We start from the raw sequence: 16270 nt of genomic DNA, 5'->3' as shown, positions 1-16270 counted from the left end.
TCGAGTTCAAGTTCATTTATTTCAAGTTCATTTATTAGGTATAGCCCTGTGAGCCATTCGGCTCTTAAATCGGATGCAACCGCAACAAACAAAAAACAAAAACATGAACAAAAAACATCTTAAAGTGACTATGTGACTGAGTGCAAACAGAAAAGCCAAGAAAAGACAGCAAAATATTGCAGAAAAAACACCGTACACCAACGCTGTGTGCAAAAATCGCGCGATGTAAATCACAACGTCGAACGAATTGATGTTCCTCCTCCTCCTCTGCGTTCGAAAGGCGATCGACAAAAATGAAATAATGCCTGACGCAAAATAATCATGAGCGTCGCCGTGGACGAAAATTAGTCATGAAATAAACAAGCGGTCGACACGACGGCTTTCCTTGTCCGTCTCTTCAGTTAAATGTTGTTTTTAATGTGGAGGGACAAATATGGGTAGGTGTTTGAGCTGGGACACACCGTGTTTTCCGCGTAATGTTTTTACTCATAGCAAATGAGTTATTGTCTCACTCTCTTCACCACCCTGCACTGACCAGCATGGTGAAGTATGTTCAAACAACTCTAATAACTGACATGGTAGTGGGAGGTCTTCATCCAGTCAGGCATGAAAGGGTATAAATTCATGATGATGATTATTATTATTATTAAATTCCAATGATTATTCCTTATTGATGTGGACTCACATTTGTAATACATAATACAAATGTGAGACCCACTGTAATATAACCACAAACACACAATTGCATCGACCAGAATCAATTCCATACAACAAAAGGCCACATTTTAAGCAAGTCTAATGCATCCTAATACGGTCATTAATTGTACTTCAAATAAACACAAATATTGGCTCTTCTTGTAAACACATCGACTGCCAATAAATGCAGCTTCCTGCAAAAAACATAATGTTCAGTTCACATAAGCCATCACTACAGTCATTACGAACAAATTTGTGCTGCCAACACATTGTATTTACAGTTAGATTTATTGTATGTTGGACCAATAATGCAACATGTTTATTCACATTTGACATCTTCTTGCCATCGGCTCTGTACTCCACCACCTGTCTCCCTATCTGTGACCTCTTAATCTGGTGCAAAAACTACTTTACATAAATTGAACACGTGCCAATAATAGCCAAATATCTTGCTTTTACTATGCAAATAGAAATATTTATTTTTAATTCTCACCATGTTAAAGCTACCCCAAAAAAATATTGGATGACTCAATAGATTAATTATCAACTACACTTCTAACGACAGTGTTCTAGGATGCTCGAGCCTAATACTCACATTTAAACTCAACTTAAAAACGTTTAATTCTACCAGGTAAGGCCCACTGAGCTATATATCTCTTTTTCAGAAGCGAGCTGGCCACAAATGATAGCTCAACGAAGTGGCTTATCATGTGGAAATGTATAGCAGCTAAATACTTGAAACGCATGGTTCCTAAATGTGGAAGGAAAAACCCGGGTACCCGGAGAAAAATCCATATGACCACGGGGGAAATATACAACCTCCAAATATACAGGCATCAGGATCTAAACCTCCTGTATACTAGGCGAGGTAGTTAACATCACACTATTTAGTGGTGGTGATGAAAATAACCAAAACAAATTCTATATAAGACCAGCTTCTGTGCGTCTCCAAAATACGTGCAATACAACATATTTCAGCATGCTAAGTGAGAAGCACATTCATTTCCTACATTGTTATTTGCCAAGATGAACTGACTGACAGTCCTTACAGCTCAGTTGAGCCTCTAACAAATGTGCGTGGCACACTCAATAACCTTGGCAAATAATTTAGCCCTCGTTAAAACGGTTGTCAATGAATAGATCTGCTGGTTAATATTGTAACGTTGGCATGTTTGTTTTATCTTGCAGGGGTCACGCCTGCATGTTTTAGATTCATAAGTGGATCTGTGTATTTATGAATCGACGCCCTAATACAAAACAGCAACTAGAGGCTTTTGTCAACGTATATCAATTGTGGTAGTGCCGAGAATGTCGAACTGAACCCAAACTTCCTTCTAACACACGTTGGTGCAAGGGGCAGTTCTGCAAGCCACAATTACTAATGAACATCTCACCAACGAGATAAATTATTTTTCCATATGCATCTAGGATTTGAAACAGCTTGGTGTCATCTATGTTTTGTGAAATTAACATCACTAGGTGACTTAAATACAATAGCAAATGGTCACCTAAGTAATATTTATATTTATTTGAGTCTTCCCAAGCACGTACAATTTTACGCTGTGATATTTTCACTATTCTCAAAACATAAATAACAGCACCTAATAAAAACAATGATGACTGCAAAAATCATTCTTATCTTGCTTGCAGAGTTCCATGATTGGAGAAGATGTATGTATTGTATGAAAAAGGACATGATGAATAATGAATAGTTTATGCAGGACGTTTGAAGGAGAGATATTGCATTTTGGGCCAATGAAATGTTACATGGTGGACAGGCCACAGGCATTTGTTAAGGAAAAAACATTTGATTTGACATTTCTTGTGCCTTGAAAAACATAATAACCACAGCGGCAGCATAGTGTGAGCATCGGTCAAATAAAGACAATAGATTATTTATAGTCTTGTCCTTTGAAATGCTTTGCATGGAATAAATCGTCAAATATACCCATTCTGGGTCAGTCATGTGTCTCTTCAGGGACCAGAATCCCCAAGGTTGCATTAGTCAGAAAGCAAGAGGCCAAACAAAAATAAATTGAGACCTCAGCAACGGAGCCCCATTCCTTAAACAGTCTTGAATAAACCAGGTTTATCACGAAGTGTATTTCAGAGAGAATGTACATACACGAACAACTGCATAACGTTTATCAGGTGTCCATAATGTTGCAATAGAATTATACTTTTTACATTAAATTAAAATAATCGAACACTAATAATCATATCACTTGGGAGAGGTGGTGCTGTCGTTAGTGCACGGCCTTTGAATGCGGGACACTACGTTAGATTCCTTATCACGGTTAACATCAGTGACGAGTACTATCCAAAATTATCCTGGGCCCTCCCTTCACTGACTCGCATTTACCAGTGTGGTTAAGTATGGCCTAACTACTCCCGTGACTGAGTTCTATAATTGAGTGGTACTGAGGTGGACCATTTGCCTCACAATCATAATTGCGGTCGGAAATTGAATTATAATAAGAATACAAATGTATAAAGTGTCTTAAAAAATTTTTTCTCAGGGCGCTATGTGAATTAATCCATCAGCCCTTCAAGATCAATACAAAAATTTGCCATTCTCAGAGAAGTTAACAATGGTAGTTCTATGCATTGGAAAGACCCGTCATCGGCATGTAGAATTTCCACCACTGTGACAGAACCCCCAGGAGAGAGGAGTACCATACGATGCTGATTTAATCAATCAAAGACTACTGCGTAGGTTTTCACGGTTGTCACGTACGATTTTCCAAAGTTTGTTTTCTTCTGGATTCTACTGCGGTGTTGTTCGGCACGACCTCCAACGTTTCACTCCCAGCTCCCAGCACGTGTGGTTCGTGCCGAACCGCACGCGGTGCGACCCGAAAACAAACAAAAATGATAGCTCAATGAAGGATGACCTCGCGCACCTTGATGTAGTCATGGAGCTGAGCCTGGTGTTGCCGGGCCAGCTGTTCCTGCCTCTGCTGGAAATCTGCGAGCAGCAGCTGCTGCTGAAGCTGGTGCTGCTGCTTCAGCTGCAGCAGCTCACTCTGCAGCTGCTGCTCGCGCGCCGCAGGGTCCACAGCTGGCATCGTGGCCCCGGGCTCCTCGTGCACCAGCGGGAGGGAAGGGCCCCCGTCTGCACCAGCGACGCAAGAGAGAGAGAGAGGGACAGACAGAGATGAGACATGCGAATGAATGGTATGGTCAAGTATGGGTTCCTCGGGAAGCGTGCGACTATGCGATACAGCGCAAACAGCAGGGCATAACATCTGCAAGTAGGCCAAGAGAAAGAGAAATCCTATCCTGGGACAAAAAAGTAAAAAAGAAGTAAAAAAAAACTTCTATGTGTGTTGAATTTATTTTACGCCGTGCGTAGTCAACCGTGCCAATCGTGTACATATTGCAACTGTTTATGGTGTGTATGGTATATAAAGACGTGGCTTCGAGTAAAGCTGAAATTGCATTGTGCCTGTATAAAAAGAAGCCTCCATTAACTATAATGCTCATAGATTTTTGACCAGTCCAGCTTTTGAATGTAATGAGGCAAAGGAAAACACATTTGTGCCATCTTTTTATTTTATTTTATATTTGAAATCAGTGTTTGTATAATAGTGAGTAATGTGTTCTAGATAGTTATACATGGCACTAAGTTAGCTATTCCAGTTCAGCGTGAAATTTGTACCAATGCTTGCACAGGCATAAAAAATGCACCTGTTTTCAGATCCTCCATGACTAACTCACATAAACAAGGATCGCACAGTACTGCCTGCAAGATTATACAAGCTGGAACGTTTAAATAAAATTACACGTGTAAATACACCTCATGTACATTGATACAGGGGTACCAGATTCATTCCTACATGGATCAAATTTGCGACGTGCACAAAATTGAATTTAAAACGGACGTTCAGAGGCACGGGAGAATAAATTAATATCAGAGAAAAGTTAAAAGGTCAACAACACCCGTGCCAACATGCAGAGTGAGTGCATTCCAGAGAACTAGAGCTGCGACAGAGAAGCAACGTCTGCCTTGTCTGGTTGGAAAGACGGTGCTTGGCAAGGCGGTGGGAGGCCACTTGAGGCAGGCCGGAGGTTATGAGATGGAATGTACGACGTGACGTCGGCAGTTAACTGGGCCGTTGACCCAGGACGCGTGTTTGGGGTCTGTAACGGAGGACAGCGACTTTCGTACTGGATGCGTCGTTGCACTGGAAGCCTGTGAAGTTGATTCAGAATGTCGGAGGTATGGATGAAAGGGTCGCTGTCTAGCGCTGAGCACTGAGCGGGCAAGCTGGTTTTGAATGCACTGGAGATGCTTGAAAATTGCATTCATAGGAATGGCCGGATTAAATTTGATAGGGGCCTGGGGCTGTTAGAACAGCATTGGGGGCCCGTATATGTATGTTCCATTTATCAATAAAGATTCAACAAAAATTCGTTCATGAAGTCATTCATATAAACAGACGTGGACACAATTTCAACCGAGAAGATGGGTACAAACTCAGCAATCACTGGAAGGACGTTATCAACGAGTTTAAGTCATAACTGGCTGTAATGTTTCCATTTTAGGCCTGGCAGCCCTTTAATTGGTGAAAGCCCACCACCAGGACCATTATGCCCACTCCATTTATTGGTGGAAGCCCGTCCACCAGCAACCTATACTACCAACAATTACCATCACCTTGAGCAGCTCTAGCAGCAACTTCCCTTACATTAACATTAGCTACCCCGCCCATGCTGCTGACACTTGGGCTACGCCCATCTCTAAACCTTCATAAACAGTTTGCCTTTCGAGGCTAACCCCCTTTTCTGATGACGGCCGCTTGTGCTGCAATCGAAACGTCGTAGTTATTTTGTATTTTCTTTGAACCTATCTACGTGACTTTACCGAAAGACCAAAAAAATATGAATTCCTGCAGTCATGAAAGCTTTAAATCAAGATTTATATTCCATTTGTTCCCCTTCATGTTTACTAGATAGCAGTGAATGTGTGCATGCCTGATGCCAAACACTTTCTTGTTGTTTACATTGGTTATTTCCTTTCTAGATGGTGTTTAAATGTCATGTATGAATTGTAAAGCTAAAATCAAATAAAAACGAATGAAAGCTAATTACATTTTGGCACGCAAGTGGCAAGTAATACACATAGTGATGCTATGGTCTTAATCACCAAATTACCCACAGGATGTATCATCGTGCTGTAATATTGCGTTTCAACCATTATAAATAAGTATATATTTTTGGAGGTCCTCAAAATCTGAGACCCTGGTCTACAAGTCCCTGAAGCCCCTGGCGCTAATCTGGCCCTGTTCACAGGGTGTGTGAAACGGTCGTGGTTGCAAGTGTAGATGCAATCATCACACTTGTTTTGTCATGCAAAAAGGGCAATCACTGCCTTTAAAATTGCATGATGATCACGTATAATATAAATGGAAATGTGGTTCATTCATCTGAGAAAAATGGCCAGTGCCGCCGACACAAATTGCCAATGCCATTTTGTCTTAGTATTATTATTCCAGTTATTTAAAACATAATTTAATGATCCTTGTACTCATGCCATATTATGGTTTGTTTTATTTCAACATTTATTACCATAGCGTGTACAATAAACGTAGCACTACATTGGAGTATGAAATAACACACAAAGGAAAGTGCCATATTGTGCATTAACCATTATATTTGGAGTAATTTCAAAAGGATCAGTCAATGTCCACAGCTGGGCAGTAATAAAATTAACCCTTTGGAAATTTCAATGTGAATAAAAAAAACTGCAGGCTAAACCATTTTACTGCGTGTTACTTCACGTTTCCCTGCGAGCATGACACGGCAAACCAATCTTTCCACATTACAACGTGTCAATCCTTAATAAGCAGTGCCACTGGAAAACCAGCACAAGCATTAACAGCCTTTGATAAATTTAACACTGCTGCAACAAAGATTACATAGACATAAAATCTCTAATCCTGCAAAATGCTGAGAGATTTGTCTCGGCTGAAATGTTTGCGCCACTTGTTATAAGCACAGTGCTCCGGAAATAGTGTGGAGATGAACGTCGAGTTTTCATTGCAGTTAGCTCCAGGGCTTGCGATGGTCGACCTCAACCAAACATAGTTGGATGCGCAGTCGGGTTTAGTTTTCCAGAAGACAGGGTAATATTTGGTGTAAAAACAGCAACAACTGCACCTGACGTGGAAGTTGGGAATTGCAGTCACAAGGTGTGATTCCGATTGCCCACTCTGGAGATCTCACACATTTACGAAGATCGCAAGAAACCTGACCTATGCTCAAAACAAATCAGCAGTTGTAAGACAAACCAGAGCTATTTCAGGCACGAAGTACACGTTAGCTCTTTGCACGACGGCTGGAGGCTGTAACTAAATGTGTTATACAACAGTGACCCAGTGCACCCCAAGATTGGACCGTGAGCAACACGGAAACATTTTAAAGAGATCCTTACAATTTGGATATAATGTATAGAGCAGTACTTCGTTTAGTAAAATTAAAACAACAAAAAATACATATTACAACAAAACACGTTTAAAATAAAATATTGTTGTACATTAAACCATACTTCAAGAAAATTAATAGCTACTGAATCTACATAGCACCTATGTATAACGCGTTATTAAGTCTGTAATGCTTACTTAACACCACGTTCCATAAAACAATCACAACATATTGCGATTTGAAAGAGTGTTCTGTTGACTAAATATTAACCACGCATATTTTTTTTTATTAAAACGAATAATCAAGATGAGTAAACATCTATGCATGGCAGAGATTGATTGGCAATTAACCTCTCAGAGCAACATTGCAATTTGCATGTGCTCGGCAATCCGGGTACTTGTCTGAGAGTGAAGGTAGATCCTGACTCATTGGATGATGATTTGGTCATAACTGTCACAGTTATGTGTGGAGGTCACTACATAATTGACACGTTAATAAGTATAACCCGTAAAAACAAAGTTTTGCACTATAAATCCTTTATATGCGTGGCAGCGAACTTAATATAAAGGATTTAAAAATATATTCGCCTGTGGAGGACGCGGGGATCGATCCCGCGATCTATGGCATGGGAAGCGAGGGCGCTACCAACTGCGCTACTCCGCCACGGTCTGTGGAGGGGTTATGCTCTGGGCTCTTATACTGTGACGTTCAGCCAAAGCCATGAATGAGTTCTATTTGAATATATGTAAAATAATTTTTTTTTGCCTAAAAAGTGTAAAATTTTGGGAATTTATTTTCACGAACATTAATTGTCTCGCACAACGAGTCTGTGTGGAAAATGTCAGCTCGATTGGATCACGGGAAGTGGGTTAAAAAACGTCCGAAAGATTTGCACGGTCGTAAGCAAGCAAGCAAGCACGCACGCAAGCAAGCAAGCAAGCGAACTTAATATAAAGGATTTAAAAAGCATATTAAACACATGTTGGAAATATATGTTATTTACTTCTATACTTAATGAACAAAGGATCAAGTATACAGAAATATAAATAATATCATCATAACATGATGGTTATTGATTATACATGCTGATTTTCTATATATGGTTCCAATGCAGATTTTCAATACAATTATTAATCCATCGTTTTATTGAATTTAATATTCGATTAAATAATAATCTGAAAATCCAGTGGAATGTGCACATTCATTTGCAGCATATTCATTTGCAGCGCTTTGAACGGTTACAATGATGCACAAATCAACAGGGCATTGAATACCAAATCAAATAACAAGAGCATTGAAACTTCCCAAGTAATTAAAACGATCAAAATACCATACATTGCGGAAGTAACTGATAAACAAGTCAGATGTTTGTAAAAACAAAACATGCGAGTCAGATTTGGCACGGTACATAAAATACAGAAATTAATATCTTAATTTTAGAATTTTCGTGACTGCAGGAATTATTATTTGTTTCTTTCGGTTAAGTCACGTCTAAAGATAAAATAACAAATTAAATTAAATAATAGAATACGACGTTTCGATTGCAACACAAGCAATCATCATCAGGTATAATGAAATAGCGACATAAAATCTAACCAGAAAACTATAGACAGACATATTAGCAGACAGATATCACCAAGATACATAGCGAGAGCAACACAGGTAACAGAGAGGGGTGATCGTCTCTGTGTGGTGGCCTTAAATAGACAGAGGGGGGGCGGAGGCAGAGAGAGGGAGGAGGGTTAGAGAAAAAATTAGCATATCAATGAGTGGTCAACAGACGTGGTGCTGCGAATGCGATGGCACGGCAAGCAAGCCTGAAAATCAGGAGGACACACTAAAATTAAATAACCTAGTAAAATATCGAAATGTAATGTAATACAACACAGAGGGTCGGTCAACACACAATTGACGCATAGCCTGGTTGATTACGTATTTCAAAGATTGCTAAGTTAGAATTTAAGTGTGAACAATCTCTGCCTGTGTCCTCTCTTTAGATTGTTACCTGTGTTGCTCTCGCTATGTATCTTGGTGATATATGTCTGCTAATATGTCTGTCTATAGTTGTCTGGTTAGATTTTATGTCGCTATTTCATTATACCTGATGATGATTGCTTGTGTTGCAATCGAAACGTCGTATTCTATTATTTAATTTAATTTGTTATTTTATCTTTAGACGTGACTTAACCGAAAGAAACAAATAATGAGAAATTAATATCTGGTACAAAACATGTATTACCGAAGCTATCAACAGAAGGTGTGTACAAGAATAACTGTACGTGCGGTAATTGTTATGTTGGGCAAACAGAACGAATAATCAGCACGAGACTAAAAGAACATCAGAAAAATATTAAATTCTCCGAAATACAACTGTCAGCAGTAGCAGAACACGCGTGCCAACAAGGACACTCAATTGATTTTGATGATGTTGAAGTTTTGTGCAAAACTAGCTACTACTGGCCAAGACTAATTAGAGAATCTTTCGAAATTTAAAGAAATCAAAATAACTTTAACCGTTCAGATAGCAACCGCCTTAGTGCTGAGTGGAAGCGAATCATCAAATAATACATTATTTAAATGCTTGCCTGCAAAGAGCAGTGCACTACCGTTGGTCGGGCTATTCAAATACACACAATAGACAGGAAGGACAAGTTCAAAGGGCTCGCATAATGCGCATGCGCAATGTACGTTGCCTCAGTAACCCCCCCCCCCCCACATTGTGCAAGATCGCAGTAGGATGGTCAACACATCTACGCCTCTATATAAGGAACGAAACAGTAAGTCTTCTCCACAAATCTGGCTGTCACCTGATGAAGCTAGTTGTAATTACTGGCGAAACGTCGTACTCAGATTGTAAATGTTGTGGCTTGGCTCTCCAACACACCGGTGTGCTGTACTAGTGACGAATTGGCCACGTTCTGTTTACATGACAACCCTTACTAGTTGGCTGTGTCGGATGGTGGCGGGTTTTAACGACACATTTATATATTTACGCGATTTAACCCCAAAACCTCTATCATGGATGATATTGGTCGCGAAAGCCGACGTGTTAAAGTGTTGATATCGTCCTTTTCAAATCCATTCAATCAAGCCCATTATTTCAGACCGGGTGACAACCATGCCAGGTTAAAGACCTCGTTTGCAAGGGACACAAGGATGCATGCCTAAGGCTCCTAATTGATGGACACTCGCTCCTGTGTTGAGCATAATGTTTACGTGCTCATAATTTCACGTAGGAAACACCTCACATCGTGGTATTTTGGCACCAATGCTCGTGTTGATTTTTGAAATCAGATAAATAAAAAACAACATTGATTTTGATGCAAATACTTGCAAATTAGGCACTAGAAAAAGGAAAAACGGTGTGTTTTGTTCCATTGCTGCTGCAACAGTAACTTGGGCGATCTTAGGTTCACCTTATTTATTTATATACTATTCATATGATTTGTCCAAATGTCACGTCGAATGTCTGTGGAATAATATCCATAATCCTAATGCAAATGTCTTGACAGACAAGGAGCAAACATTGCTGTTCGGTAATTAATTTTATGGCACATGCGATAACACCTGCAGATACATTTTTCACCTAAAATTGCAATTAGATGAGCATAGTCGTGTAAATTGTAGTCGTTATCGTGTGAAGAAATTATAGCGGCATTTAACACCAAAAATAAACGCTCCAGTTGCAGAAACATTAAGTTTCATTCAATCATTCGGTTTCCCAGCACAAGACTATGAACTTCTGTAAAACAGGCTCACTTCCAGAGGGGTTAGGTGAGGAGATGGGATATGCTCTCAAATCGGTGACGGATCTAAAATACTTCTCACAGGGGGTGGGGGACGAGGGTGATAGCGGCCCCGATATTTCAAGACTTTTAAATAGGGCAATACAATATCAATTTTCAGGCTCTCAAGGCCAATTGCGATCACGCCCATCGCCCTCCTCCCACACATCCCCGCCTTTTGATATGCCTCTGTGTGAAATGTTAACATTTTTTTAAATTTTAATTGCGGAAATATTTCGAGTGTTTTTTTTTACAACAGGATGTTAGCTCCTCACATGCACGAGAGTGTCTTTACTTCAGTGTGTTTACCCCCAGACCATCGGCCTACACTCGCACAAAAGGCCAAGGGGCAATCTTGGTCCCGTTCAATGCAGAATATACAGAGCACCGCCTTGAATGTCAAGAGCAGACTGGTCACCCCCTGTTTGTAGACAACAACACACACAAAAAAAAGCTGCTTTTTGCCGGGTAAAAGATTCGGAGGGTGTGATGAGGCACTGATTTGACGATGCCGGGCAGGCCGGACACACAGCTCGCTCATTAGCGACGCCGATGCATGCCTGCATGCGCCGCCGCAGTAAAATTCTTCGGACAAACATAACCTGGCGTGATCTCGCCGTTTAGGGTGCCTTTTTAAAGAGGGCGAGGAGCCACAGGTCACCCAATAACTGCTTTGTTGTGAACTCTATTTCTCATCTACAATGGGATTTAGTTTCATCTCCCTCCCTTTGGTGATATATTACTCTTGTGGTGCCTAAAAAAAAAAGATCCAAAAATATAGCCTTCATTCTTCACCTTTAACGATATTTTTTAAGTGGTTAAATATATATATATAATTATATAGTAATTTCCGAAAGTAGAGCATGTAATTTAACATTGGATGTTATCATATCAAAAAAGTATATAAACAATTGTAAATGAAAACAACCTTTAAAAAAAACGTGACTTTATTGCCAGCCCACTTGATCATCCTTAACTTCACTTTGTGCCTGAATAAAGGCTGCAGCAGAGGTGCTGGATAATGACATGTTGTTACTTCATCGTCTCGTTGCCTTTGGACCATTAATCTCAGCTGGAACTCAGGCCGCATGTGCCAGAAACCTCATTGCCTTGCTCCGGCCACATGTGTGCTTCTTAAAAAAAAAATCCCTTCTGAGGCATTGCAGCATTACGGCCGTTGAGGGAGGCCAGGGAAGGAATGGAGGACTCCACACAGTGGTGCGGTAATGTGGCAGCGCGGATCTCCTTGGGGGATCCTGTGAGCAAAATAATAAAGGCTCTGGATATCCCCAGGAAACAGGGCAACGCTGTTACAGCCACAGCTCAGGTTTCTCCCATCACTTAAACAGCCCCTGAGTGAGAACACTTACCCCTCTAGGATAGAAACCAACAATGCCGCACGTCTGTCCAAGAGCTGTGTAAAACAATTGGGATGAAAAAAAAATGAAGCTGATGGGAAAAGGTTCCTGGCAAGCGTGATCGCCGGGTCGATGTATTGATAATGTGCAATTTTTGTCCTTGGAAACACGGATTATAAATTAAACGAGATACTCACTGAGTTTATGCTTCGGATGTGCACTTGTTCAAGCGGTTTAGTCGGTCTAAGAAGCAGATATACAGTAAATTATTGGCAGCAGTTTGTAAGCTCCTAAAATAGGCATGTGAGTTTGAACACGAGCTCAAGTGTATTTCACCAAGGCATCACATCTATGCGTGTGCATTGCAAATAATTTAAGTTTAAAACATGCAGCAACGATGTGTTACAAAAGCCTATAAGCAGCCTTCATACATCTTTGGAAGCTTGCTCCCCACAACATACCTATACCATCTGCCAGGTCTATATATAGATCATCGCATGACAGCGGATCTGTAGCTTATAAATAGACTTCGCATGCATCACACCTTCTGCCAGAAGCAGCATATTCAAAAACCCTGTATGCAGCCTTCATATGATATGCAAGTTAAATGAATGGAATGTAAACAACCGATGATCCTATTTTTATCAATGGCTCACGTGAACACAAAACAAAATCCACAGCACTGAATAATATATTGAAATGCAAACAAACCAGGGAAATCATTACATGTCCATGCGTTGCATATCTGCCAGCGTTGCCTTCAAAATAGGAAAGTTAAACTTTAATTGTCTCGTGTGAAGCGTCCAGTGAAATCTAGATGAGCTGATGTCAAACATGACCATTCATTAACATTTTTTGGCGTTTCAAGCAGCTCTCCCATGTCCCATTGCCCTCTACATCATATGGCTGCATCAAGGTACTCATCTCCAACGCAAATAAAGATATATTATACACACCCCTTTGACGCTGCCACTTAGGTGCTTGAGGATATTTGTTTTCAGATCATTGAACATCGCACACGGGTTTTTACCATGTTCAAGCCGTCACCGAATGTAAACAGGTAGAAAACATGAGAATCGCCAAACGGACTGTAAGACTGATTGGGAGAGCCCCCTTAGAACAGGCTTTACAGCCCAGCTTCTACCGCACATCTCACAGCGAATTATCCCATCACATCAAGGGCACCGGTCGTACAAGAGGAAGATGAGACTTCGCTTCCAAGTTGCGAGCTGTCCACGCACCTTAATTACATCGGCAATTTACACACAGACGTGTCGCTCTCCTCGGAGATCCCATCATTAGTTATAGTACGAAGGTTTAGAAAAAAAACACTTGGCGTCATGTTCTTTCGCAAACGATGTGACGTAAATGTATTTTTGTTTTGTTGAATGCCGTGCGCGCTCCACCACAAAACCAACGAATGTTTTTGAACTCAGATCACAAAAAAATGCTTGGATCTGGAGGAGGTGTCGTATCGGTCCCGACGTGACACGCTGCGTCAAGCTTAGTCGGGCATATTAATGCGCAAACCGTATCACAACTTCAGGTGTTCTTGTGTGAATGTGACCCCGGGGGGGGGGGGCACACCGATATCCACTGTGCTGGCAAAGTCACGCGTGGCAACACATCAGTTTCCCAGAAATGACGCTTTCACAAGGTTAATGTTATTTTCCATCCCAGCTGTTTCCACCTGCCTCGGAATGCGAGTCACCGCGAAAAAAAACATGTTCATTGCTCTTCTCCTCGTGTGACTGGGGCCATTTAAAGAACCGTTAAACATGCGAAACCCTCGCCATTAAAAGCTGCTCTTAAAAAGCCTGATACACGTGTGGATGTCTTTGTCCCCTGAGCAATGATCATCACTCATGTTGCACTTTCAGCCTTACCAGGCAAGGATCACCGCACGTTACCCTGCCGCTGGATAGATGTTGCACCTAGTTTTTTTTGGGATACAGAATAAAATGCCGATGAAAACCAGCGGCATGGACGGGAACCTGCGCAGAGAAGTCTGCTGTGGCAATCAAGAAGACAAGCATTTGACTCTGTTGGCATATTTCATCCTCTCTCTCTCTACTCCAATGTGTGGCTCCGAGTCCGATCTCGGATCAGGATCACGATCGCACTCACCACCTTCAGAATCCTCCATGTGCTCACCCCTTGCCCACCTCTCCCCCTCTCACCTCAACTCCCTCGTACGCAATCTCCGCTCCAGCAACCCAAAGGTTTCTCTTTCAAGGCCCCCAGGCAACTGTTGCTCATCCATAAAATCCTTATTTGACAAACTCTGTTCTATACTTAGCCAATTTATTATCCCCATTGCGAAACCCAAGGTGTCCATATAATTGCCTTTTAAAAATCCCCAGAACAAGAATTGGAATAGGTGGCGAAGCCTTTGCCGTTGCAGCACCGATGCTTTGGAACAACCTTCTTCCTTCACTTTAACATCGTAAATTAAATGTACGTTCCGAAAATATCCCGAAGCAGAAGATCAGTGCTGGATACAGCCACATTCGCAAATGTGATTTGTAACTTAAATCCTTACCTGTGTATCGATGGTTCGGTGTTAATGAGACATTTTTTTTTATTGAGGGACGACTGCTGTGCTATCTCGGTGTGGTCTGCGACTATTTTTGTTGTCGTGTTTTTGCTGCCTTGGCCAAGCTTGACAAATCGGACTCATATAATACATTTATTTATTTATAACCTATATTTAGTGACTTGCTTACGTTTTTCTCTATTTTGCACTCCGTTCGCTTTTTTTTCTATCGTTTGCTGTTGGCAACTCGCTGACCCGCTCAAAACTGGACATCTGAGAAAACGAGTTTCATAGCTCATCGGATTCCTCCTCCGGGTCTAAATAAAGATTTCTGATTCTGCTCAGTGGGGCGTCGTGCATTCTCCTCCACTCCCGCCACCGTCTCCATTCTCCCAGACATCCTCCGTATTGACTCCCCACCCCCTTTTCTGTCCCAGGCACAAGATCTTCCGTTTTCCCTCTGACTATGACTCTCTCTCTCGATATAAAATACATATGTCCACTTGTTTTTCCCGTACAGTGTCCGGAGATGATCACGGATGGCTACGTACGGTGCTAAAGAAGCGAATCGTCAAATAAGACTTTGTTTAAACGCATGCCGAAACAGGCCACTTATTCGCAATAACAGACACTGCTATTTTATTGCACGCAAACGAGAGGAGGTGCAAGAACAACGTGGATGCAAAATGTGTAATGTATGTCGATTGCCATATGAACAACCCAACCGGCAATGGATACCCATAGTCATTTACAGTGGCGGCTCCTGCAAAATCTCTCAGGGGGGGCAAATGTCTGGATGATTAATAAGGATAAGGTCCACCCATGCAATGGATAAATTAACAGCTTAAGCATGTAAAGGCAACTTCACTTCTTTAATATTAATGAAAAATAAAGTGACTCTTACAATACATCTTGTTTGTTTCTATCTCACTTATTACAATCCACTCAGTTTCTTTTATTAAAGATTCCACTAGGTGGCGACAAATAATATTGTTGACTGAAACGTGCTTACGTATGATGACGTAAACACGTTAGTGCGAGCCCTCCCGGAAGCCATAGAGAATGCATTGCAGCGCCCACCGTTCGAAAAAAAACATATTTGAATGTAAGTCTATGGGGCCACTCGGGGCGATTCTCAGCCGGAGTGAAATCGCCCAAAAAGAGGCGGTACTCCACAGAACGTGACATGACGCTGATTGGACTATATCCAGAGGCACAGTAACGGCTGAGATTGGTGGTGCGTCGCCCAATCGCCCTAATGACGAAACCGCCCCTGGTCATTTATATTCATTCATTAATCCCCCCCCACTTCACTCAAGAAGGGTTCACAAGTGACGTCATCACATCCACCCCTCTATTTAAGGAACGAAACAGGAGGATTTCTCCACAATTCTGACTGTCGCCTGATGAAGCTAGTTGTAATTACTGGCGAAACGTCGTGCTCAGATTGTAAACGTTGTGGATTTGTT

General features: G+C 41.3%; 1 protein-coding gene across 1 annotated transcript in view; it reads right to left on the bottom strand.

Moving 5' to 3' along the window:
- The window catches only part of LOC144725043 (histone deacetylase 4-like), a 132532-nt gene that overhangs the window by 89877 nt on the left and 26385 nt on the right, over positions 1-16270 (bottom strand). Inside the window, exon 2 of the mRNA XM_078604487.1 lies at positions 3600-3811. Coding sequence (XP_078460613.1) covers positions 3600-3811 — 212 coding nt within the window. The remainder of the gene's footprint in view (positions 1-3599; positions 3812-16270) is intronic.

This window comes from Lampetra planeri, chromosome 2 (genome assembly GCF_965212315.1).
Source record: "Lampetra planeri chromosome 2, kcLamPlan1.2.h2, whole genome shotgun sequence".
Classification (NCBI taxonomy): domain Eukaryota; kingdom Metazoa; phylum Chordata; class Hyperoartia; order Petromyzontiformes; family Petromyzontidae; genus Lampetra; species Lampetra planeri.
This window is presented reverse-complemented; position numbering and strand designations above follow the sequence as displayed.